Raw genomic sequence first — 27,368 nt, 5'->3', positions numbered from 1 at the left:
TACAAAAACAATTGGCCTAGAGTTCAGATCTTGTGTGTGAATTAATTTGCTGACTGAGTGTTCACATCAAATGCTTAACACTGTCCTCTGATACTGCCTTACTGCTCGACCACTCTACCACAAATAGAGAGTAAGGTTCTATCTAACTTTAACCTCTGCCTACCTCTGGGGTGGCCTGTACTCTATACACACTATACCTCATTTTGGTGTAGTATATATATAGAGCCAGTTTCCTAAAGTGGCGCAAAAAGATAGGAACGGATATCAACGTGAGGGAGTGACACCTATATGAGCCAGAGCGTAATTTATGGTGCAGTGCGTCATTTATGGGGCAGAACGGCGCCAATGCGGAGCAGCAAGGCGCCACCTACTGGAACGCAGAGATACTGCTGAAAAGTTTCCGGATCCAGTCAACACCAGGGAACATTCAAAAGGTGAAAAATCTGTAGCTATAAGTCTCCATTAGAAAGTGAATTTTTCTAGAGACAGCAGATTTCTTTGTATGACTGTGAAAAAGTTCAACCCAAATAAGAATCTGTGCTCTCCGAAGACAAGCAAACAGCCAACATATAAGCAATAGTATCACTGCATGAACTAAATGAAGGTGATGCAAAGAACTACCTTGGCGTTTGTAAAAGTCAGACTTCAAAAACTATGACCTGGTACTAACAACATACGATAGCATTACCCCAACGTGCCCCAAATTAAACTCAATCCCACCAGAATGGATTAACCTGGCATTTTTTAGGCAATCTAAGTAGCCACAACAATCGCACAGCATGATCAAAGACTAGACATATTTGTTATTCAACACACATTAAAAAAAGATCAGTAGAATTGAACAGACAATATCTGATTCATGAAAAAGGTGAGCATTTTACAGTTGTTTTTATCATAGTATGAACTTTGATCACTATGGATACAGCGTACCTTCGTCTCCATCCACCACTGAGATCTCTTCGTCCATCATCATGTCACCCTGAGAGAAGACCAAAACGAGGGAAAAAAAGGGGAGGAGGAGGTGGGGAGAGAGAGAATTAAAAGGTGTAACGTTGCTGTCAATGAGATTTCAATACTCAGATGATATAGGGAAGATGGGGGGGCAGGGGAGATTACCACATACAAGTACACCTGCTTTTTAATAGAGTGCCTTCCATTCAGAATGGTTCTAAAAAAGCAAATGAGGGTTCTTCTAGAAGTGCAAAAGTAGTCAGTTGTTACATGACAATACTCTGTGTGGGCTTGCCCTGATGTATCAGTTGGGCAATCGTACTGTACTGTAGTCACATAACAAATAAGTTCCTGAAACGTTTTACTCCCAGCATTGGTATCTTTTGTAGATTCATATGCTTGAATCATTCCCCACCATCAGAATGAGATCTCTCCGTAATCAATGTTAGCAAAGCAGTATACCATCAAACAAAATAGAATTTAAAATAGCATGGATTACATACATTCTGAGACCCTAACTTTAGTCAATCAGGCACCAGATCACACAGCCTTTCGCCTGACAGGGGCTTCCAAACGTCAGATTTTCTAGTTTGTGAGAGTGCAAATGAAGCCAAGCTATCAATCACGATGAAAGGAAGAGTGGCATGAGAATCTATGAAAGATACCAATGCAGGAAAACCGAAGTAACAAGTAAGCAACTCACTTTCTTTTTTAACATTCGATATTTGACAGTATTGACGCACAAGTTACTACTTGTGTAACAATATATCTGTAAGAGACATTAGTTAGTGACAGATTCCTTACCTTAGAATAACCCGAGGCGTCAGACAGGATACGAAACGTTTTCGCTAGCAGTACCCCTGCGCGTCAGTAGGTGGCGTCGTGCGGCTCCCCATCCGTCGCTGGCGTCATATGCGTGGAGATGACATCAGGGAGACTACTTAGGCACCACCCAGGCGCGCTGACATCAGTTCTGTACGCGACTTTCCGCACCAGGAACGCAGAGCCAGGCAAGAAATTGACCACTGGTACCATGAAACTAGGGCCCTGAAAGGGATGACCTTAACCCTAGAAATCAGTTCGCAGAACGGGGAGGATGTGTGGGCGGTAAGGAATCTATCTCAAACTAATGTGTCCTACAGATATATTGTTACACAAGTAGTAATTTGTGCATCTGAAAGAGACAAGTTAGCGATAGATTAATTACCTTAGAATAGATACCCCAGCAATACCAACCCCGGTGTTGGGTCTGCGAATAAGATTACACCAGAAAGTCACGGAGAACATAACAGAACAGCCAAAGCAGCAGTCTCTCCGGACTTGACTGTCAAGGCAGTAATGCTTGGTAAACGTGTGCAGCGAAGCCCACGTAGCTGACCGACAAATGTCCTGCAAGGGAACGCCGCGTCCCAAGGCAGTAGTGGCTGCAGTCACCCTGGTAGAATGGGCACGCAGCCCCACAGGAGGTTCCTTCTTAGCCAGCGAGGAACACGCTTTGATGCACAGAACGACCCACCGAGAGATGGTTCGTTTGTGCACGGCCCAAACTTTTTTGGCGCCCACGTAGCCAACAAAGTGCTGGTCATCCACCCGGAACTGTTGTGAGCGCTGAAGATAGAACGAGGCCGCACGTTTTGGGTCCAGACGGTGGAGCCTCTCTTCCTCTTTTGAAGGATGCGGAGTCGGAAAGAAGGTGGGCAAAGTGATGGTCTGCCCGATCTGGAAGAGCGTGACAACCTTTGGCAAGAAAGAAGGGGGGGTCCTTAACACCACCTTGTCCGGATGAACAGAACGGAAAGGAGGTTTAGAAGAAAGAGCCTGGAGTTCACCGACTCTTCTGGCAGAGGTGATAGCTACCAGGAAAGCCGTCTTGAGAGTGAGAAGACGTAAAGGACAGTTATGAAGGGGCTCAAAAGGAGCGCACATCAGATAGGTCAAGACATGATTTAAGTCCCATTGAGGCATTATGAAAGGCACGGGAGGAAACGTGTGTGTAATGCCTTTCAGAAAACGGTTAACAACCAGGGACTTAAAGAGAGAAAGCTGATCTGGAAGCCTTAGAAAAGCGAAGAAGGCCGAAAGATAACCTTTGATAGTGCCCAGAGCAGAGCCCTGCTGGGTCAAGGATAGTGGGAACAGAAGGACCTCAGAAAGAGGGGCAGAAAGGGGATCCACAGACTTTGCTGTGCACCATGCCACAAACTTGTTCCACCGGTAGGCTTATACCGTCTTAATGGAGGGACGCCTGGCTGTCAGAATAACATCACAGATTTCAGGAGGAAGATCGAAAGCTGTCAGTTGTCGCCGCTCAATCTCTACGCATGGAGGCGGAGGCTGGACAGGTTCGGGTGGAGAACCGTCCCCTGCTGCTGCAACAGAAGATCCTTCCAAAGAGGCAGACGGATCGGGGATCGATCGCTCTGCTGAGTAGCTTGGGATACCAGTATCTTCGTGCCCAATCCGGAGCCACAAGGATGACTTGGGCCCGGTCACGCCGAATATTCTTCAGCACTCTGGGCAGAAGTGGTATAGGCGGAAAGGCGTACAACAGACCACAATTCCACTCGCGACGAAAAGCGTCGCCGAGCGAGTGCCGCCTTGGAAATTCCAACGCGCAGAACTCATGACATTGCGCGTTCTCTTCGGTGGCGAATAGATCTAACCAAGGCTCTCCCCACTGCAGAAAGAGACCTTGCGCCACCCCCGAGTGAAGACGCCATTCGTGATCCATCAAGCACCAACGGCTGAGTTTGTCTGCCCTGGCGTTCAGAGAACCTGCCAGGTGTTGAACCACCAAGGTAATGCCTTGATGTTCCAGCCATGTCCAGAGGCGCAGAGCCTCCTGACATAGGGTCCACGATCCCGCCCTGTTTGTTGCAATACCACATGGCGGTGGTGTTGTCTGTGAACACCTGCACCACACTTCCACGGACAAAGGAAAGGAATGCCTTCAGTGCAAGTCGTATTGCCTGAAGCTGCAAAAGGTTGATATGGAGTCTGGACTCAGTCGGAGACCAGAGCCCTCTGATCTCCGCCTCTCCCAAGTGGCCTCCCCATCCCAGGAGGGACGCATCCGTCACGACTGTGTGCTCCGGTTGGGGAAGGGAGAGGGATCTGCCATTGACCCAATCGCGATTCCTGAGCCACCACTGCAATTGTCGTGCAGTGCCCTCCAAGATCTGGACATGATAGGACAGGTTGCCCTGATGCTGCGCCCACTGGAACTTCAGGTCCCACTGCAGAGCCCGCATATGCCATCTGGCATGTTGCAATAGCAGGATGCAGGAGGCCATCAGGCTCAGGAGCCGGAGGGTCATCCTGACTGAAATCCGGGATAGAGGCTGAAAGATCAGAATCATAGCCTGAATATCCTGGACTCATTGCTCAGGAGGATAAATCAAAACCGCATCAAATCTAGAACTGCTCCGATGAAGGGGAGCTGCTGAGAGGGACTCAGGTGCGACTTTGGCAAATGCAGGAGGTCGGCCATAGTCTGAAGGTGGAAGACGACTGCCTGGGGCGAGCCCGCCTTCAACAAAAAGTCGTCGAGGTAGGGGAAGACTGACACTCCTGACCTGCGCAGATGAGCTGCGACCACCGCCAACACTTTCGTGAACACCTGAGGTGTGCTGCTAAGTGCTGAAGGGGAGCACGGCAAACTGAAAATCGCCCGGGCCTACTGTGAACCACAGGTAACGCCAGTGGGCCGGCAGGACGGGAATGTGAAAATATGCGTCCTGCAAGTCCAACGCTACCATCCAGTCTCCAGGGTCGAGGGCAGCCAAGACCTGAGCCAGAGTCAACATTTTTAACTTCTCCTTCCGGAGGAAGCGGTTGACCCTCCGGAGGTCCAAGATGGGACGCTGACCCCCTTTGTCCTTCTAGGGGACCAGAAAGAAGTGGGAATAACAATCACTCCCTACTTCCGGCCCAGGAACGCACTCGATGGCCCCCCTCGGCCAAGATGTTCATAACTTCCTGCTGGAGAGTTGGCAAGCGTTTCCCTGACATGCGGTGGAACCGTGGTGGCATGGCTGGAGGGGTGGACTGAAAGGGAAGGGAGTAACCCTAGAGGATGATCTGCAACACCCAGTTGTCCGATGTGATAGCGTGCCAGTGGGGGAGGTGATGGCGGATCCTGCCACCCACTGGCGTGGGGTGCGCCACAAAACTCAGATTAGGAAGGTTTGGAGGTAGTAGCAGCGGGGGCGGAGGTGGACTGACCTCCACGCTGATTCCCAAACCTGTTTCTGCGGAAGCTGCGGCTGCGCTGAGGCTGGTTCTGCACAGGCTTGCTGAAGGAATGTGCCTGGGTGCCCCTGCCGTGGCCACGAAAGGAACAAAAACCAGGAGTGGCTGGGCTTTTCGTGGAAAGACCTAAGGACTTGGCCGTAGCCCGCAAGTCTTTATAACGCTCCAGCACACTGTCGGCCGTATCGCCAAACAGGCGGGTGCCATCAAAGGGTATGTCCATGAGTGAGCTTTGCACATCTGGCGAGAACCGGGTGGATCTCACCCAGGCGTGGCGACAAAACGCCACAGTCATAGAAATAGCTCTACCCAGTGAGTCCGCAGTGTCCAAACCACACCGAATGGCGAACTTAGCCGCATCTTTACCCTCTGCAACAGCCTGAGACAGCATGGCTTGGGCTTCCTCAGGACACTTAAGCAACACCTGTGCAACGGCATCCCACACCGCGTGGGAATAGCGGCCCAAGAGGCATGCGGTGTTCACCGACCGCAGCCCCAAGCTGGCCGAAGAGAACAACCTCTTACCTAACTGCTCCAGTTTCTTAGAGTCCTTATTCAGCGGAGCCGTGGGAAAGGCACTCTGGGACGTCGAAGCCTGGATGACCAGGCTTTCGGGAGTATGATGAGTGGTCACCCGGCGCCGGGCGATGACACTTGGCGACATTCTTATCCACCGGGGCCCCTGTGGCAGGCCGCGACCAAGTTCCCAGTAAGACGTCAGTGAGGGTGTCATTAAATGGCAGCAGGGACTCCGACGAAACGGACACCGTCTGAAGCACCTCAGTGAGTAGATTGGTCTTCAGAGCCACCGTCAGTAGATCAAGATGAAAGACCTCAGCGGCCCGACGGATCACCATCGTATACTAAGCACCCTCCTCCATGGTAGGCGGAGGAGAGGCAAACCCGGGTCAGAGGAGAGATCAAGGCCGCCCGCTTCCTCCAACTCGTCCGCCCAGTCCAGCTCGGAGTCACACTGACGAGCAAGAGGGTCCTCGGACCCTTCCCAGTCGTCCTCCCCCCTCCGTCGTACGTGGGACAGGCGGCGGCAGGGACCGGGGAAGGAACAAACTGCGTCGGGAACGGCGCCGGACGGGGCCAAACCGGCGCAGTGTGCCAATGCGGATCCCATGTAGGGACAAAATTGTCCTGGAACCGGGGCAAGGGCGGAACAAATGGCACCCAGTGCGGCGCCGGAGGCGGAGCAGAGGGCGGTGCTGGGGCCGGAACCGGCAGCGCAGGACCGTGTGGCGCTGGAGCCACCGGGCCCAAGGGCGCGCCGGCAGGTGCCCGAGACCTAAACAGGCGGTCCATGGTAGCAAGAAATTCTAGCACCTGAGCGGGAGACGCCGACTGACCCGGGTAAGGTGGGTAGGCAGCGGGACTCCCGGGCTCCGAAGAAGCTGCAGGGGCAGAGCCTCTGTCCCTCTCATCCACACCTGGGGATCGACGGGGGGACGTCGGAGATCAACAATGCTTCTTCGATTTCTTTTTGTGTCGTCTCTTACCCGAATCAGAGGGTGAAGACTTGGAGCCCGAGGAGCGATGATGGCGGTCCCGCGAGTGTTCCCTGGAGGGGCCCCTGGACCGTGAATGGTGCGGGGACGAGTGCCGGACCTCAAACAGCTTCCAGCGCCGCTCCCTCAAGGCCTTCGGGCCATGGCCAAATAGTCCATACAGGCTCGGGAGTCGTGGTCACGCTCCAGGCAGTAGAGACAGAAGTCGTGGGGGTCCGCTACCGACATATTGCGACGGCAAGCCCCACAAGACTTAAAACCAGGCATCCCTATGGCACCAAAGTGAACTTGCAGGAGACAAAAAGTCTCAAAAAGATAGTCAACAAGCATTGGCATAGCCAATAGGTCTCACTTTTGGGACCTTATAAGTATTTAGTTATGCAGCACAATATCCTTGGTGCAACAACATCAATCGTTGCATGGCTAAACACTTATAAGGTCCCACAGGCGAGAACTATTGGCTATGCCAATGCTTGTTTCCATGGTTAGCACTCAGCCGCGGACCGTGCAGGTAAGAACAGTAGGGCGTTGGGGCCGGGTGGGGGGAGATTTCGACGAACGACGATGAGGGGAAAAGAATTATTAATTTCATTTTCCCCAGTGGTCGTCTGTCGATTTCCCCCCCCCCCCCCCCCCCTTAACCCCCAACCCGGCCCCACCACTCTTAACTGCACGGGCCACGGCTGCTAGCACTCATGTGTGGCAGATATTCTTCCACTGTGAATCTAATTGGTATATTCTAATGTGAATGTGACATCTTGCATTTTTCATTTACTGGAGAGCAGTCAAAATATGGTACATTATAATCTGTAAATTGCTATTACTATTATTCAGATTAAATGTAGGCCCCTTGTTTTACTTTGGTGCTTTTCAAGTATACTTCTTACTTGTAAAATGAGTGGACCATAATACTATTAACCAAATTTTGCCTCCAGATAGGACTTCTGCAGCCAAAGCTGGATTTTGAAAACTACTTCCCCTCCTGCCACCGTGGCTCCGAATTGAAACTCTAAAGATGAGGGAACACCCACAGTGGTGTTATTAATGATGGGCATATAAACCATAGAATGGGTCACTGATCTTACTAAAACTGAATACTCTTTGATAAAGAAAAGAAAACTACTTTGCTATTCATTGGAATTACTTCAATTAGAAAGTAATTAGTGGATTCATAGATAAGGGTAAGGCAGATAAAGAAAATATGTTTAGGCTTCCTCTTCTTAAGAGTGCGCTTACTAGCTTCAAATAAAAGATGCATTTCAGTCGGCTCAAACCATGGTGGAAAAGTGAAGATTGTCTCAAGGCCCTTGAAAATCATTCTCAAATGTCAGAAAATCAAATTTGGACAACCCATCCGGATCAACCAGTCCCTTCAAAACCAAATGTATTTACATCACCCCAATTAACTGGTTCGTCTATAAATTTCCAACAAGCACACGTTGATGAATCCTAAAGAATTATTTGAGATTTATCTCTGTCAATCACTCTAAATGAAGGTTTGCATTTCACTTAATTTCAACTGTAACTTGCATTCAAGTTTGTTTCTGCATCCTATTATAGCATTATAGCTCATATTCGAGGACTACAAGGGTTGTAAAATGCCATCCCTTCTAAATCGTAGGCTGCAGGAGAGAGTCCATAATATGAGAGAGGGATTTTAACAAAATGCTTAGCCCTATAATGCTGTTAAAAAATCCCACCATTAAAGTATGGAATGCCGTAAATCAAGCGGGGAGAAATACTACGACTTGCGTTGGAATGTTGGTGCAGAAGGCCTAAACCAGCCCCCATTGGCTGTCCACCACTGTACTATCCTCAAATGAAAATACTAACATTCCAAGGTTCTAATGAGGGATACGTATTATTGCCATTTGTAGAAGTATTTTGTGAAATTTGTGATGTTTTTCTCCCTATTGTCAATATGCTTGGTTTAACGTTTACACTTTGCCTTTATTGCATACTACATCCATATATTGGGATTCTCCCATTCTCATTCTACACGTTACACGTAGCTAGTTGCAAGAACTCTTTGCTTATGGTAAAATGGTTGAGGAGAGGGTGTGGCTTAACGGCTGGGGAACCAGGTTCGAGTCTGGGGGGAGGCTCAAACATTACTTAATCTCCCTGTCCCTAAAAATGAATGTGTCCGTCTGAAACACATTCGGTGCTCCTGTAAAGCGCTCCGATACCTTTGGGTCGAGTTCGCGCTTTATAAAACTGCAAAAAAAAGATGTATTTAAACCGTCCTGTATGTAACAGTGAGCCACTTGGGCACCACCTCTCTGCGGGATAGACAAAGCACGCACCTATTGGGCTGGGCTTGGCAGATGGGATAAATAAGGCCAGTCCCATTCGTAACAGGGGTGTGTAGTATTTATGCCCCAAACCTCCCTCTTCCTGGCAGGTGGGTTAGGCCTTACCTCAGGGTTCCGGCCCTAGAGACGCAGCAGAGGATATAGGAAATGATAAGCACGACCAGAAACGCAAATAAGAAAGAATAGAACAATTACAACAGAATTATACCAGAGAAACACTTTTCCCCGTTTATTTCCTTGCTTTCTCCCTTACAGTTTTCGCATGACGAGACAACGGTGTTTTATACGAATTCGACCCCCTTAAAGTCACGTTCCACGAGGAAACAAGCATTGGCAGCAAACTACTGTGTATGACACACGCAAAAAAGTGAAGCGGGGGAGAAATAGTAGACCAGGTGGGGGATATAAAGCTACAACAAGCATCGCGGTACCGGCGCTTTACTTTTAACATTAAAAGTAAAGAGCGGGTGCGGCGATTATAGTAAAAGTAAAGAAATAGATGTTTTTTTCTATTTCTTCACTTTTGCAAAAGTGAAAGTCATCACGGTGCTAATGACCCGTGAAAGACAGATGGCGGCCGGCTGCGCGCGTGAACGCAAGCGCTAGGCCAGCCAGTAGCACTTTGAAAACTCACCTACTAAATGTCTCGTAGAGCACAGCATGCGCGCTGACTCAGCGAGACCTAAACAATGACTAAGATACGTGCTCTAACCGGATCTGCGCTAACTGGCGCGGAAAAAGAAAGAACTGACGTTAGCGCGCATGGGTGGTACCCAAGTAGTCTCCGTGACGGCATCTCGGCACATACGACGCCAGCGACGGACGCGGAGCCGCACGACGCCACCTACTGGGACGCAGGGGTACTGCTAGCAAAAACTTTCCGGATCCAGTCTGACGACTGTGGATATTCTAAGGTAAGGAATCTATCACTACCGTGTCTCTTTCAGATACCTGAATAAAGATTAGCAAAACCGGTAAAAAACACAAAATAAGGCAAAAAATGAGGCTCACGTTATGGAAAGAGGTTCCGGAGCACTATTTGTTCCACCACTGCTGTCTTTCTGAACTCTGATGTCACACTGCTTTACAGATTTCTTTGGGCGAGATACATGCAAAGAAGGCTACCACACATAGTGCGGAAAGAGCTTTAACAGTTCCAGAAAGTAGTCTGCTCATAGACATGCGAGTCAGAATTGTACATGAAAAATCAATCTAGCTGGTGATTGTTTTGTTTTTCAAAACGGTAGGAAGCTGGCTCTGTATATACTATAACGAAGTAAGGTATAGTGTGCACATAGTTCAGTGGATCCCCAAAGGCAGGCAGAGGTAAAAGTAGATAATACCTTACTCTCTATTTGTAGTAGTGTGGACGAGCAGTAAGGCTGTCTCAGAGGATAGTATTAAGCATTTATTGTACACACTCAGGCAAGAAATTATGTCACACACTCAAAGACTGAAGTCAGACCAAATGTTTATCAAAAATACTTCTTTAGTTGTATTGTATTTCCAAGCAGAGCTTGATACAGGTAAAGTTGTACTTTTCAAAACAGGTTGGCAAGGAAATGCAAGCAGATGAAGTTGGCTTTGTTACAGGTTAGTACAATGTTTTAAAACAGTTGTAATTACTACTGGATTACTTAGGATTACTTTGTGATTACTATTTAGATTACTTTTTCTACAAAGTGTGACATGCCTAGCTATCACACTGGGACATTTCCTAGATAAAGGTAGGTAAAACACTTTTGCATTAAGATACACTTACTTAGGTTTAAATACAAACTCTAATCAATATTTTTCAGAGTAAAATAATCAATGCAATCCTATAGAGGAAAGGAATATGCTACTTACCAGTATGCATCTGTTCTTGGCATGTAGAGCTGCAGATCTATACACTGTGCATAGATCGCCATCTGGTGTTGCTCCCGGATGTTTGCAGTTTGTTTTTCCTCTTGGAAAGTCTTTGGAAGTCACGAGTTTGGTGACTCCTCCTTTGGTTTGCGCATGGGCTTCGGCTCCATCCTCAGATTGTTTTTCGCCAGCAGGGAAACATGGAGCTTAGTAGTAACAGTAAAGAAACCCGTGTGTGTTTTATCTAAATAAGATAAACTGGAACGGATACAGGTAGCCGGGTGGGCGTGTATAGATCTGCAGCTCTACATGCCAAGAACAGATGCATACTGGTAAGTAGCATATTCCGTTCGAGGCATATGAGCTGCAGATTATACACTGTGCATAGATTATATAGCAGTACCCAACCCTAGCGGCGACAACCGGCATCCGTTGCAGTTGTTTGGAACAGTGTTTTAGTACAGCCTGGCCCACACTAGCTTGTTGCTTGGTTTGCACATCTACACAGTAATGTTTTGTGAAAGTGTGCGGTGTTGACCATGTCGCTGCTTTGCAGATGTCATCTAGTGGTATGTTTCCTAGAAAAGCCATAGAAGCCCCTATCTTCCTTGTAGAGTGGGCTTTAGGGGGAACAGATAGCGTTCGTTTTGCTATGTGGTAGCAAATCTGTATGCATTTTACAATCCACCTAGCTATCCCTGATTAAGAAATAGGGTTGCCTTTATGTGGGGGAGAGAAGGAGATAAATAGATGTTTGGTTTTCCTGAAAGGTTGTGTCCTTTGGATGTAGTAAAGTAAAGCCCTTTTAACATCCAGTGTGTGTAAAGCCCTTTCCGCAACGGTTTGAGGTTGTGAGAAAAAGACTGGTAATTCTACCGACTGGTTTAGATGGAATGGAGAAATGACTTTGGGTAGAAATTTTGGGTTGGTTGTGAGTACAACCTTGTTCTGATGCATTTGGAGAAAAGGTTCCTGTATAGTGAGTGCTTGTTTTTCACTAACCCTTCTGAGGGAAGTGATGGCCACTAGAAAAGCTGTTTTCCATGTGAGAAATTGGAGCTCACATTTATGTAATGGTTCGAAAGGGGGTCCCATTAACCTTGTGAGAACTATACTCAAGTTCCAGACAGGTGAGGGTGGTACTCTGGGTGGAATTACTCTTTTGAGGCCTTCCATAAAGGCCTTGATTGCAGGCACTCTGAAAAGTGATAGGTGCTGCCTGTTCTGTAAATAAGCAGCAATTGCAGCGAGGTGTAACCGAATGGAAGTATATGCTAGGTTACACCTTTGTAGATGGAGTAAGTAACATATGATGTGCTGTATGGACACATTTAAAGGATTGATTGTGTTGTTGTGACAGTACACAACAAATCTTTTCCACTTTGCAGCATAGCATGCCCTAGTAGTAGGGCGTCTAGCTTCCCTGATAATATTCATGCAATCAGGGGGAAGGTTAAGGTATCCGAATTCTAGGACCTCGGGAGCCAGATCGCAAAGGTTGAGCAGAGCTGGGTCTGGGTGCCTGATCTCTCCATGGTTCTGGGTTAGGAGGCATGGTGAGAGGTGTAGCTTTTGGTGTGGTACTACTGAGAGTTCCAGCAGTGTGGTGTACCACGGTTGTCTGGCCCATGTTGGAGCTACTAGGATCAGTTTTGGGGAATGCTGTTGTAGCTTTCGCACCACTAATGGAATTAGTGGGAGAGGTGGAAAAGCGTATGCAAATTTGTTTGACCAGTTCATCCATATCGCATTGCCTTTGGACAATGGGTGTGGATATCTGGCGGCGAAGCTTGGGCATTTTTTGTTTTCGTGGGTGGCGAATAGGTCTATGTGTGGATGCCCCCACTTCTGAAAGAACGGGTGAAGAACCTGTGGGTGAAGTTCCCACTCGTGGATCTGCTGCGTTTGTCTGCTGAGCAGATCTGCCACGGTGTTTTGGACTCCTGGGACGTGTTGGGCCAGGAGAAAGATTTTTTGTGGAATTGCCCATCTCCATATGCGGCGTGGGTGTGGGAGGGGGTATTGTACTCATGACCCTCTGCGCTGGGGTGATGTCGCAGAGGGTCGGCCTCGGAAGCACTGACGAGGTCGTCGTCCTCTTCCTCTATGCTCTGTTGTCCCGGAGCTTCGACGTCATCCCCGAAGATGTCGACTGGAGCGGAGGTCGAGGAGTGCGCCATGTAGCGTCTAGCCCGTCGATCTCTAATAGTCTTTTTAGAGCGAAAAGACTTGCAGGTGGGACAGTCTCGGGCCTCGTGTTCAGGGGAGAGGCAGAGGTTGCACACCTCATGAAGATCGGTGTGGAGAAACTTGGACCCACATCGAGGGCAATTCTTGAAGGGAGTTCTTTCCATCAGCCGAGACCGGAGCCGGAATAGGCCCGAAGGCCGCCGTCGACGACCGGAATCGAAGAAGTGCCGAAGAGAAGGTAAGATGAGGTTTATTATCTGAAGGAGCTCAATGAGCGAGGATTTTTGAGTCGATCGTTGAACTGGAAAGTTCGGAACCGGAGCGCGAAGTATTACATCCGAGCCCGATGGCGGAAAAAAACAATCTGAGGATGGAGCCGAAGCCCATGCGCAATACGAACCAAAGGAGGAGTCACCGAACTCGTGACTTCCAAAGACTTTCCAAGAGGAAAAACAAACTGCAAACATCCGGGCCCAACACCAGATGGCGATCTATGCACAGTGTATAATCTGCAGCTCATATGCCTCGAACATATAGTTATCGGTTTGCAGGTAAGTAAACGGTCTTGAGGGTTGAGTTTTCTGGGATTAGACCAAGGGTTCCCCAACCGACAAGAATGCATGCAAAGAGCACCCTCGGCGGCACTAGGGCAGCCGGGTGCCGAGGCCCAATGTTAACCTATGGGCCTAGGGGGCCGTCGGTTGGTGGCTGTTCTTGGGCAAGCCACTGGGTTGAGGGAGCAAAGCTCCTAGGGTTAAGCTCAGGTAAAATGGGGATCCAAGTTAGCACACAAGGTGCACCCACAGCGGTACAAGGGCAGCCAGGTGTTGGGTTGGCATTGGGTACCCTGTTTTCAATGGGAGATCTCTGGTCGGGACAATGACTGCAGGCTTGGACAAGGAGGCTTTCTGGATGCGACCACCGGTTGGAGAGGTAAGATGGGATGTAGAGGAATGCCTAGACACCGTCGGTTGGGCCACTCAAGGCTGTCGGTTGCAGGGGTGCCTTTAGGCGATGGGTTTCCGTACCAGCTACGGTTGCAGCTGGGTGGACCCTCCAGAAAGAGGCTGCAGGCGTCGTCCGGAGCCTTGAAGTAGGTCAGGAATTACCAGATCCCATGTCCGGATCGCTGGGGGGGGGGGGGGGGGGGGGGGTGTGACCTCCTTGTGGTGTTTGCCTACTCTAATTCAGGCCGTGGGCATCGTGTGCAGAATGGTGCAGACTTGCAGATTCTGACGGAGCCAGAGTCCGGTTTTTGAGTAAGTCCAGTGCTCACGAAAGACAATGTCCTTGTAGGGAAGGCAGGGCAGGACCTCTGGGTTTGGAGGGGCTGCTGGCTGCAGGTGATGCCTGATTCCGCTGGAGGAGGTCGGGAATGGCCGGTAAGCAAGAGAAAAGGCAGTTGGTGTCCTCTTCTTCCTTCAGCAAGGTCCTTCTTCTTACTTGTCTGAGGTGGCAAGGTTCAGGGTTGCCTCTAAATACTAAATTTAGGGGTGTTACAGGTAGGTTCAGGTGGGGACCAATGGGTCCCTTCCTTGAGGTGTGTACACCCCCTAATTTGCCACCTCCAGTGGGAGGGGGGGCATAAGCCTGTCTCTGGTTGGCTGGGTCCCGACAACTTCAAGATGAGGACTGACAGTTGTAATTCACCTCACCTCCTCCACCTATCCTGGGTTTCCTGTCGATTCCCCCCCCCCCCCCCCAATAGTGGGAGGTTAGAACTGGTGGGGGCCAGTTGCTGGGTTTAGCAAACCAAGGCTGCAAGCCTTTAAAGCTTCCCCTTCGTGGACCCTGCCCATCCTGGGGAAGGAGGCCTGGCACCTTTGCCTACGATGTGCTTTGTTTCAGGACCCCGAGAGCAGGAGGCTTTTGGCCTAGGGGTTGAGAAACATGTCTGTGGGTGGCAGCTGGCAAGCAATCTCTCAGCCAGGACACTACAGTAAGGTCATTTTTCAGGGGGCACCACTAACATGCCCTATGAGTGCATCTGGCATTAAATCCCACACTGGTGGCAATGTGGGTTTAAAGGGCTGAGAAGATTTGATACCAAACTTGCCAGAATTCAGTAAATCCATTATGGTGTGGTGGAGTTCGTATTGACAAACTCCCAGACCATATACTGTTTATGGCTTTACTGCACTTGCAATGTCTAAGAATGGATGTAGGCACTGTAGGGGTAAAGAGCTCATGCACTTGTACCCTCACCAGTGATAGAGTGCACCCAGCTAGAGGAGAGTCTTATCTATACCATAGGTAGTGGGTGTGAGAAACTGCCATCTTTCTTGCCTGGTATGCCGCCACTTTTTGCTGATGTACTTTGACTGAGTGTGCCCTGGGCTCCTGCCAATCAGGTACCCAGGGCCTGTGTTCCTTGCCTAAAAACTGCATGAAGACTAAACCCAATTGGCATCTCTGGCCACATGTCAGCCCCTGGTAAATGGTACCCTAGGTACCCAGGGTCTTGTGACCAGAGAAGTCCCCTGAGGGCTGCAGCACTTATGGTGCAACCCTTGGAGGCCCTGTACCCTGACACACACACACTGCCTTTGCAGGTTGAGTGTCTTGGTGCAGAACAAAACAGTCAACATGGCACACATCCCTGTGTGCCATGCCAAAAAACACACTGCCCTGGCATACCTCAGTCACCCCTCTAGCTGGGTGCACTATGCCAGTGGTGTGGGTACAAGGGCATGAGCCCTGTACCCCTCCAGTACCCAGGTCCATTCCTGGGCACTGTAAGTGCAGTGCTGCCATTAAGAGTATATGGTACTGGGAGGTCGTCATCACGAACTCCACAGCACCATGATGGCAGCACTGAAGACTGAGAAGCTTGATATCAAACTTCTCAGCACATTAAACCCACACTGATGCCAGTGTGGGATTTAATGTAAGATGCACGACAGAGGGCATCTTAGAGATGCCCCCTGAACCTAACCTACAATCCACGCCTGGTCTGAGAGGCTGCCTAGGCTGCCACACAGCAGACATGTTGCTGGACCCCCTGGGTAGAGAGCCATCCGCTCTCCTGGGCCTGCAACAATGCATATCCTGGGCGAGGTGCTAGGTCTCCTCCCCCAGGATGGGCAGGGGAAGCTTTAAAGGCATTCCGCCTTTGTGAGCTTCTCCAGGCCACTTGCTGTATTCCGCAACTGGCCCCCACCGGTTCTGACCCCCACTCTGGCAGGAAAGCCCAAGTGAGGAAAGGGGGTGTGCCAGCCTCTGACAACCCCACCCCTTAGGTGGGGGAGGCGAGGTGAAGTACAACTCCGGGCTCTCGCCATCTTGAGGATGGGGAGCCCTGCCCAATCAGGATTAGGCTCCTGCCCCCTCCCACTGGAGAGTGGCAGGATAGGGGGTGTACCCACCCTAGGGAAGGGACCCATTGGTCCCTGCCCTCTACCTACCTGTAACGCCCCTAAATTGAGTATTTCGGAGCACCCTGAATCTTCCCTCCTCCGATCCAGATTCCGAAAAAAGAAAGAAGAACAAGGAACAAGACGACCTGCCGTGCAGCTGCTAACAAGAGGAAGAAACCAACAATTTGACCCCAGCCCTACCGGCCTGTCGAACCTCGAACCTGCTCCTGCTAAACCCCAGCATCTCCAGTGGCCAGCAACCTCAAAAACCCCGGAGAACCTGACTGCCTTGTGACTAACTGGGACTCCCACAAGCAGTGGTACTGCTCAAAGCAAGTAACTGACCCCTGGCTTCAACCAGGAACCGCGAACCCTGCACACTCTGGACCCGCCGAGCCTGGCCTGTGGACAAAGACCACAAGGACGTCCTCCCAGCGATTGTGACCCCGAATCCAGCACCCAAGGACCCACCTCAACGCTCCTGACGACGCCTGCAGCCTCAGAACCAGGGCCCCTCCAACCGCGACCAGCAGAGGGTAAGATTTCCAGACGCCAAAAGGCACCCCTACACCCGGAGCCCTGCGGCCCCCTGTGCCCAACTCCTGGGTGCCTACCTATCCTCCAACTACCCAACTTACCTCTCGAAGTGGTGGTTGCACCTGAAGAATCTTCGCCCCCGAGCTTGCAGCCTTTGTTCGTTCTAGAGCTTCTCCATTGAAATCCATTGAGCGCCCGACGGCTCAAAAGCACCCCGCACCCAGCCGCCCGAGTGCCCCTGGCAGTGCAACTTCTATCGAATATGCTACTTATCAGTATGCATCTGTTCTTGGCATGTAGGGCTGCTGACATTCAAATCTGTGCATAGATCGCCGCCTAGTGTTGGGTCCGGATGATTGCACATTGTTGTCCTGGAAGAGTCTTCGAAGTATCACGAGATAGGTGGCTCCTCCCCTGGACTACAGTGCGCATGGGCATCCCCTCCATCCTTAGATTGTTTTTCGCCATTGTGGCATAGATGGAGTGTAATACAGTGAATGATGACCATGCTAACTATTAATTACTGAATGCTACAGCTGCTACAGGCGCCGGGGAGGAGGGTGGGCGATATGAATGTCAGCAGCCCTACATGCCAAGAATAGATGCATACTAGTAAGTAGCATATTCGGTTCGAGGCATGTGGGCTGCTGAATTCATATCTGTGCATAGATTATATAGCGGTCCCTCCATTTAGCGGCGGCTTCCCGTGCCAGCTGCAGCAGTCTGAAAAAGAGTTTTGAGAACAGCCTGTCCTACAGCTGCCTGCTGTCTTGAGTGTACATCTACACAGTAGTGCTTGGTAAATGTATGTATAGTGGACCATGTGGCTGCTCTACATATCTCCTCTAAAGGAATATTTCCCAGGAAAGCCATGGAGGCCCCTAACTTTCATGTAGAGTGGGCTCTTGGAGGAATTGTTAGTGTGCGCTTAGCTTTTTCATAGCAAATCTGTATACACTTAACTATCCACCTAGCTATTCCTGCTTTGGAAATGGGGTTGCCTTTGTGCTGTGGAGAAAAAGCAACAAACAGTTGTTTTGTTTTCCTGAAATTTTGTGTTCTGTCAATATAGTACAGGAGAGCTCTTTTGATATCAAGTGTGTGGAGCATTCTCTCTGCGACATTCTCAGGATTAGGATAAAAAACTGGTAGTTCTATGGATAGGTTCATATGGAACTGCGAAATTACCTTGGGCATGAAAGTAGGGTTGGTGCGTAGTACGACCCTGTTGGCATGAACCTGTATAAATGGCTCTTGAATGGTTAGTGCCTGAAGTTCACCAACTCTTCTTAGTGAAGTAATGGCAACCAGGAAAGCTACTTTCCATGCCAGAAATTGAATCTCACAAGAGTGTAGAGGTTCAAAAGGTGGTCCCATCAGTCTGGTGAGGACCACATTCAGGTTCTAGACTGGTGAAGGAGGGTGTCTTGAAGGAATGACACGTTTGAGGCCCTCCAAGAAAGCTCTGATGGCAGGCACTTTGAACAGTGAGAGGTGCTGCCGGTTCTGAAGGTAAGCTGCCAGTGCGGTTAAATGTATATGGATGGAATTGTATGCTAGATTGCATCGGTATAAGTGTAATAGATAACAGATAATGTTTTGCGTTGATGCATCCAGCGGATTGATGTCATTATTTTTACAATAAATGACAAATCTTTTCCACTTAGCCGCGTAGCAGGCTCTGGTAGTGGGTCTCCGTGCCTATTCTGGAGGCAAGTTTAGGTAGCCAAATTTTAAAATCTCAGGAGCCAGATCGCTAGGTTCAGCTGTTGCGGATCTGGGTGCTGAATCTCGCCATGGCTCTGCGTTAAAAGCGTGGGTGTTAGCCGTAGTCGCTGATGCGGTACCACGGAGAGTTCCAGAAACGTGGTGTACCATGGTTGGCGTGCCCACGTTGGAGCAACCAGGATGAGCGTCATTGAGTGTTGCCTCAGTTTGCGTGCCACCAGCGGTATTAATGGTGCTGGGGGAAAAGCGTACGCAAATCTGCCTGACCAGTTCATCCATATTGCATTGCCCTGTGACTGTGGATGTGGGAACCTGGCGGCAAAGTTTTGGCATTTTGCGTTTTCCCTTGTGGCGAATAGGTCTATCTCTGGATGACCCCACCGTTGGAAGTACGGTTGTAGTACTGACGGATGTATCTCCCACTCGTGCATCTGGTGGCTGTGTCTGCTGAGCAGATCCGCCATCTGGTTGTCCTTGCCCGGGAGGTGTTCCGCCATGAGGAAGATGTTCCTCTGAATGGCCCACTTCCACATGCTCTGAGCCAGATGAAACAACTGTGGAGAGTGTGTCCCTTCCTGCTTTTGTATGTAGTACATGGCGGTCATGTTGTCCGTCCGGATCAACACGACTTTGTTGCACAAGTGTTCTTTGAATGCCTTCATTGCAAGGAAGATCGCCATGAGTTCCAGAAGGTTGATGTGCATCCTCCTTTGCTGTGTCGTCCATAGTCCCTGCACTGTGTAATTGAGTACATGAGCTCCCCATCCCTGGAGAGACGCGTCCGCCGTCAGTATGATTTGTGGGACAGGTTCTCGGAACGGTCGGCCCTTGCAAAGGTTTTGTGGATTCCACCAATGCAGAGAGTTGTATGCCCGACCGCTCACCAACACTAGGTCCTTCAATTGTCCGTGAGCCTGATTCCACTGACGTGCCAAGCACCCCTGAAGCGGACACATATGGAGCCTCGCGTGCGGGACTATGAAGATGCAGGAGGCCATCATGCCTATCAACTGCATAAACACTCGTGCCGGTAGTGAGTGTTGAGGTTTGAACTTTTTTATGAGCAACTGCATGCTGTTGATCCGCACTGAGTTGGGCTGTGCCTTGGCCGCCAGAGTGTATATGGTCGCGCCTAGGTACTGCTGTACGTGGGTGGGTTGAAGGTGGGACTTTGGATAATTCAGGGAGAATCCAAGGCTGTGAAGAAGGTGAATGGTGTGGGTTATGTGGGTGGCACACTGCTGGGCCGACTTTCCCTGGATAAGCCAAGCGTCCAGATAAGGATAGACATGTATGTGCTGTCTCCTTGAGTGCGCCGCCACTGTTGCCAGGCACTTGGTGAACACTCTGGGTGCCGTTGTTACTCCGAAAGGGAGGACTTTGAACTGGTAATGTTGATTGAGAACAGTGAACCAGAGATATTTTTTGTGTGATGTGTGCATGGGTATATGGAAATACGCATCTTTGAGATCTAGTGTTGCGAGAAAGTCTCCCTGCTTGAGCAACGGCAGCACCTGTTGCAAGGTGAGCATGTGAAAGTGCTCCGACAGAATGTAACGGTTTAGAGGTCTTAAATCCAGTATGGGTCTGAGAGACCCGTCCTTTTTGGGGATTAGAAAATACAGTGAGTACACCCCTGATTCTTGTTCGTCTGCTGGCACGAGTTCTATGGCTCCTTTTTGGAGCATACTGAGAACTTCCTGGTGTAATAAGTGCAAGTGCTCTGCGGACATAGGACGGTGTCTTGGTGGTATGTTTGGTGGAGTGGATGTTAGCTCCAGACAATAACCGTACTGGACAATGTCTCTCACCCACCTGTCTGTAGTGATGGACTTCCAGACCGGCAGGAATTCTTGGAGTCACCCCCCGACAGGTGTTAAGTGGTCGGGGGGCAGTGACAAGGCGTCACTGTTTGTTGGTGGCGGAGGACCTGGAGCTGTTGTTTCCTCGGCCTCTGCCCTTGACATTGTTTCCACGGTATCCACCTATGTTATTCTTATTATAGGTGGTCTGTGTACCTTGTTTAGTGTAATGCGACTGTTGGGAGTTCTGGCCTCTAGATGGTCCTCTGTTGGTAGAGCGACGAAAGGACCCACTCCTAAACTGCTGTGATTGCAGAGCCCCCATAGACTTTGCAGTCTCTGTATCTTTCTTGATCTTTTCTAGGGTGGTGTCAACTTCGGGGCCAAAAAGGGAGTCAGGGTTGACAGGTTGATTGAGTATTGTTGTTTGAATCTCCGGTTTGAATCCTGAGATTCTCAACCAAGCATGCAGTCTTAACATGACTCTGGTGTTAATAGCCCTAGCTGCAGTGTCCGCTACGTCAAGAGCGCACTTAATGGAAGCGTTGCTTATGAGCTTCCTTTCTGTAATAAGCGACTCTGCTCCTTCCTTGAACTGATCTGGGAGGTGCTGTAGCAGTGTCTCTAGGGTATCATAATGCGCCCTGTCGTATCGAGCCAGAAGTGCCTGAGTGTTGGCAATTCTCCAGATGTTAGTTGCCTGTGCAGCAACTCTTTTCCCTGAAGTTTCCAAGACCTTAGACTCCTTGTCAGGGGGAGGAGCATCACCCGTTGTCTGTGAATTGGCTCTCTTCCGAGCATTGGACACCACCAACGAGTCCAAAGGCAACTGGCCCCGTATGTAGGTAGGGTCCAAAGGAGCTGGCCTATATTTTTTGTCAATCCGAGGATTTAGTACTCTCGCCCTTGTGGTCTCCTTAAAAATGTCATGAGCCGGTTTTAGGACCCCCTTCAGCATGGGCAGAGTCTTAATAGATCTTTCTGAGGTAGAGAAGGTATCCATCAGAAAATCATCCTCAATAGGATCAGTATGGAGCTGTACATCATGATTTTTAGCTGCTCTCTCAATCAAGGCATTGAAAGCAGCAGTAGGAGATGATTTTACCACATATGCCTGCGTGTCTGGAGCGGTATGTGGGTCCCCTGTACCAATATCGTCCACCCAAGGTAGGTTTTGATCTTCAGGGTCAGTGTCCACAGGATAAGTGTCCTCAATATCACCAGTATCCCCTGCGTGCTCATCAAATTGTGTGGGTGAGAATGACTGAGGCTCCTGGTCATAATAGTGAACATGTTCTACTAGAACTGGTGACGTGGTCCTCTTCTTCTTCAATGGGATTTTGTATGGCTCCATTCATTTCTCTGGCAGTATCTTTCGTTTATATATTGACAGTCTACCAGTCTCCACATCGATAAACTGCCTTGGCTCCTTATCTTCCTGAGGGACTTCGACAGCTCTCTGCCCCATCGGCACTCCTGTTGGTGCTTCGACAGGTTTCTTCGGCTCGACCCCTTTTTGCGGCTCGAGACCCTTCTTTGCGTCGAACATCTTCGGTCGTACCGCCGGTGGTAGTCCGAATTTTATGTGCGTCGACGCGATGTGAACTGTGCTGACCGTCTTCGGCTGCGGGGGTGCTTTTGCGCCGAGCATGGAAGCCGTGTCGCGGATGCGGAGTAACGACTCCGACGCCTTCTTCTTTAGGAGGGGAGACGGGGTTGTTGAGTCGACACGTTCCGTCGATACCCTCTTGGACGTGGCATGTAACCCCGAACCAGACGCCATGTTCTCGACGCGAGGACAGGGATGGCTCGGCCGTCGCAAGGCGCTCTGTATTTTTGTGTCGACGATCCTCGGCGCTGATTTTTTCGGGTCGGCAACCTTGACCTCGGTTGTCGGCGCCGCCTTCGGCTCGACGTCCCCATAAGGTCTCCGTGCGTCGACGGCCTTGTTTTGTTTGGTCGGCTCCGAGGGCTTCGAGGCCTTGTTGCCGATGAGAGACTCTTTCGGTTTCGAGGTAGGTGCCGGTGCCTTCAGTTTTGATTTCTTTTGATCGAATGATGGCTCTTTCGATCCCGATGGCTCTTTGGGTTAGTTCGTAGCCGGGCCTTTATGCGGGGCTGTAGAACGAGAGGAATGATCTTGGGTAAGGCCTTGTGGCGATCCCTCGACCTGAGCCTTATCGAGTGTCTCGTTGGGTTCTGTACCGACATGTGGGCCTAGCTCAGCTTCTGAGCCATCTTCCTCGGCCCCAAGGGCCTCCTCGTCGTCTCCTACCTCTTCGACGACACCATCTTCCTGTTCGTCTAGTATACGCTCGTCTTTGGCGTCATAGTCAGATTCGCGCTCCGAATCCGGATTCGAGAGCTCCCCCCGAACTTCAAGGTCCACGACCTCTTCATCTTCTGTCCCGAAGATGTTGTCCGGGTTCGGCGTCGCGTTCTGCGCCTCGAGCCGAGCTGCTCGACGAATGCGAAGGGTCTTCTTCGATCGAAACCTGGAACACGCCATACAGGTGGCTTCGTCATGGTTTGGAGAGAGGCACTTGTTGCACACCGGGTGCACGTCGAAGCGAGTATACTTAGCGTTGCAAAGAGGGCAACGCTTAAAAGGGCTATTCGATGTCTTTGGATCCATCGTTGATGATCTACTGGAGAACGCCCTCGACAAATATACTTGGCGCCGAACGAAAACAATACAGACGAAAGTAAAGGCCTAAATACTCAAAGAGCTAAGATAGGACCCAATGGCGGAAAAAAACAATCTAAGGATGGAGGGGATGCCCATGCGCACTGTAGTCCAAGGGAGGAGCCACCTATCTCGTGATACTTCGAAGACTCTTCCAGGACAACAATGTGCAATCATCCGGACCCAACACTAGGCGGCGATCTATGCACAGATATGAGTTCAGCAGCCCACATGCCTCGAACCCTAATCCACTTCCCCACTTGCCCTGAGCAAGTGATCAGGCAGGAGCCCAGCTCCCACAGCCGCGTGGCCTGCTAGCCAGCAGCCACTGTGAGAAAGTGGCTCTGTATATACTGTTCCTTAATAGGTACAGGGTGTACAGAGTCCACAGTCCCCCAGGGTTTGACAGAGGTTAAAGTTAGGTATAACCTTACTCTCTGAAGTGGTAGCTTGGTCGAGCAGTAAGGCAGTATCAGAGGACACTGTAAAGCATTTGTTGCACACACTCAGTCAGCAAATGGTCTCACACACTCAATAACTGAACTCTAGGCCAATGGTTTATATATAAAAAATATATGCTTGTTTTGTTTTAGAACCAACAATAGGTATTGAAATATACTTTCTCAGCATGAGATGTTTCGTATAAATACTTTTGCAATATGCAATAGACTTTTGTAAACAGTTACAAGTGGTTGCAGTAGGCAACTCTATTTTTAAACACAACAATGCATTGAGCTCAATGGTAAATTCAAGGTATTTGCAACAGATTACTTTTGGAATTCCAGGACTGGATCCTAGATTCAGTCCTGGGTCAGTTCTCAAAATCAAGTGATGAAAGTCGACTTAATTACTGTAATGATTTTTAAACAATATTTAGCTATTATATATATTTCAAAGAAAACAGTCAATGATTCCCTATGAAAGAAAATTCAGGTTACAGGTACAGTATGTTCTCGTTACTTTTGTAATCCAGTACTGGGTGCCTAGACTCAGTACTGGGACCTTTATCCAAAACAGGTAAGTAATTACGTTTTCAGATATTATACGATTTTTGAAGAATATTTAAAGATTGTAGAAATCGACACTTAGAAGAAATTTCACAGAAAAACAGTCAATGGTTTCCTATGGAAGAAAATTGAGTTAAGGGTAAGTACAGTTGTAAGTATTTTTCAGAGTCCGTGCTGGGCACCAAGATCCAGCACTGGGAGCTCACCTAAGAGCAGGTGAGTAAATTCGTTTTGTCACTCGGCTGATTTTTGGTGAATATTTTAAGATTTGAAAAGTCCACACTTAGAAGAAATTTCAGGAAAAAGCCAGTCAATGTTACCCTATGAGGAAAATAGAGTTTGCGGTTTAAGGGTAAGTACTCGACTGGCAGAGTTGAGGTTCTGGGCATAGACTCAGGGGTCCCCCAAGGTCAGGTAGGTACAGTTGGTTCACCCTCAGCGGCTCTAGGGCGGCCAGGTGCAGAGAGAGTTAGGCCCAATGTTATCCTATGAGGGATAGGGGGGCCTTGGTTGGAGGCTGCTGACTGGCAAGCCACGCGGCTGTGGGAGCTGGGCTCCTGGTCACTTACTCAGGGCAAGTGGGGAAGTAGGCAGGTGTAGAGTTTCACTGCCAGGGCCACTCAGGCGGCTGGGTGCAGAGTGCTTTTGAGCCTTCGGGCGCTCAATTGATTTCAATGGGAAATCTCCGGTTTAGAAAAAGACTGCAAGCTCGGGGACGAGGACTCTTCAGGTGCCACCACCACTTCGAGAGGTAAGTTGGGTAATTGGAGGATAGGTAGGTACCCCGGGATTGGGCACAGGGGGCCGTGGGGCACCGCGTGCAGGGGTGCCTTTTGGTGTTGGGAAATCTTACCCTCTGTTGATCGCGGTTGGGGGGGGGCACCTTGTTCTGAGGCTGCAGGCTTCTTCAGGAGTGTCGAGGGAGGTCCTTGGGTGCCGGACTCTGGGTCACAGTCGCCGTGGGGTCGTCCTCAGGGTCTTTGTTCACTCCGGCACTGGTCAGGCTTGGCTGGTGCAGAGTGTGCTGGGTTTGCGGTTCCGGGCTGCTGCCAGGGATTAGAGATAGGTTTTGAGTAGAGCCTCTACTCATGGGAGTCCCAGGGGCTTAGAGCCAAAAGGTAGCCAGGTCCTCCGGGGTTAGTGAGGTTGCTGGCCACAAGAGATGCTGTGTTGGAGCAGGAGCAGGTTTGAGGGTCGACAGGCCGGTAGGGCTGGGGCCAAAGCAGTTGGTGTCTTCCTCTTTTCAGCAGCTGCAGGGCAGGTCTTCTTTCTTCTTGCTCTTTGTAGTTTTGAATCTGGAATCTGGGAAAGGAAGGTTCAGGGTGCCCATAAATACTAGATTTAGGGGCGTTACAGTTAGGTGAAGGGCAGGGACCAATGGATCCAGGATCCAACACTGAGTTATAAAAAGTAACCATAACCCCACTTACCTGCTAAGTGAATTTCCTCCCGTAGGATAACATTGGTGATTCTATGTGAAAAAGTTTCTAAGTGTCAACTTTTAAAACACAATAATATTCCTTAAAAATCATAACTGTAACCAAAACGTTTTTACTCAACTGTTTACAGGAGATGTCCCAGGACTGAATCTAGGATCTAGTCCTGTGGTAAGAAAAGTAATCCAAAAAGTAATCTATTGCATTTAACTAGAAATTCCCATTAAGCTCAATGTATGATTGTGTTTGAAATTGTGTTGCCTATTGCAACAATTGTATCCATTGCATTCAAAAGTCTATTGCCTATTGAAAGTATTTATCTAAAGCATCTCATTCTGAGAAAGTATATTTTGATACCTATTGTTGGTTCTAAAATAAAACAAGCATATATTTTTATATACAAACCATTGGCCTAGAGTTCAGTTCATGAGTGTGTGAGACCATATGCTGACTGAGTGTGTACAACAAATGCTTTACACTGTCCTCTGATACTGCCTTACTGCTTGACCAAGCTACCACTTTAGTAAGTAAGGTTATATCTAACTTTAGCCTCTGCGAAATCTCTGGGGACTGTGGACTCTGTGCACACTGTACCTATTTGGGAACAGTATATACAGAGCCACTTTCTTACAGTGGCACAATATGTGCTGCAGTCCTTAGAGGCCTTCCCTGGTCACAGTACCCTTGGTACATTTTACAAGGGACTTGCACGTGGCCAGAGAGGTGCCAATTGGGGGAGCAAAAGTACAATTTCAAGGAAAGAACACAGGCCCTGGGTACTGGATTAACAGTAACCCAGGGCACACTTAGTCAAAGAGCAATAAAACAATAGACAAAAAGTCTGTTGGGGGGAGGGGCATGCAAAAAGGGGACCTTTCCTACAAAAAGGCAACAAGGCTATGTATAATTGGTCTGATTGATGAAAGTCCTTTGTCTTTCACAAACACAATTCAAGACATCACTTCAAGTCTAGAGAAAGAAGCACCCTCTCCACTGCCATGACAGAGTTTGGAAAGACATTGGCAAAGAGATTTTTTGATGCAAATGAAAAGTGGTCAAAACTTGAGGTGTGCATTTAATATCTGTATATAGCTAAAGTCACACTGTCCTTGGAAATACAGAAGAATGTTTTGTTAGATGAGGGAGTCTGTATCTCACTTATTCTTATATTATGGCCAACAAAGATTTTTTTTTATCCATGGATTATGCTGATCGCAGACCTCTGAATCAGTTCAACAGGTGGTTTTAGTAATGCTACCAAAACAGAATTGAGCTCTCAACATGGTGGCAGGTGTCTCAGAGGGGAACTACCTGAAAATTCCCTTCATGACCTCCTTAATCAGTCTTCACGTGAATAAGAAAGGCTTAGCTGGTCTCCTGAGATATCTAGAAACTTCTGCCCAGTGGATTTTGAGGCATTTCTAATACTAGTCAAAGCCACATTTAGAAAATAAAGTAAGTACTGGAAAGAAGATATCAGCAGACTGTTTCTCCTTTGACCATAGCACAAATCACTTGCAGTTAAAAGCATAGGTTTCAATTATGGAGAGTGGTCTAGCCGCTTTGACTACTTTCTTGCAATCATCAGGTATCATTAAAGGATTGTATTTCAACTCTTGATGAACCAGACTGTCGATTGAAGGGATTAAGGACTGTGCATCTGTCTTGAACTTTCTTGCAGTCTGAAAAGACCAGTTCCACAATTCAGTGTGGCAGTGCTATTGTGGCCAAGCGGAAACCACCAGAA

General features: G+C 49.1%; 1 protein-coding gene across 7 annotated transcripts in view; it reads right to left on the bottom strand.

Moving 5' to 3' along the window:
- LOC146871232 (ATP-dependent chromatin remodeler CHD8-like) overlaps positions 1-27,368 on the bottom strand; it is a 2,388,691-nt gene that overhangs the window by 981,828 nt on the left and 1,379,495 nt on the right. For all 7 annotated transcript variants that reach the window (XM_085650618.1, XM_085650635.1, XM_085650640.1 and 4 more), the window contains exon 28: positions 931-979. In XM_085650618.1, coding sequence (XP_085506744.1) covers positions 931-979 — 49 coding nt within the window. The remainder of the gene's footprint in view (positions 1-930; positions 980-27,368) is intronic.

This window comes from Triturus cristatus, chromosome 1_1 (genome assembly GCF_964204655.1).
Source record: "Triturus cristatus chromosome 1_1, aTriCri1.1, whole genome shotgun sequence".
NCBI classification, from domain to species: Eukaryota; Metazoa; Chordata; class Amphibia; order Caudata; family Salamandridae; genus Triturus; species Triturus cristatus.
This window is presented reverse-complemented; position numbering and strand designations above follow the sequence as displayed.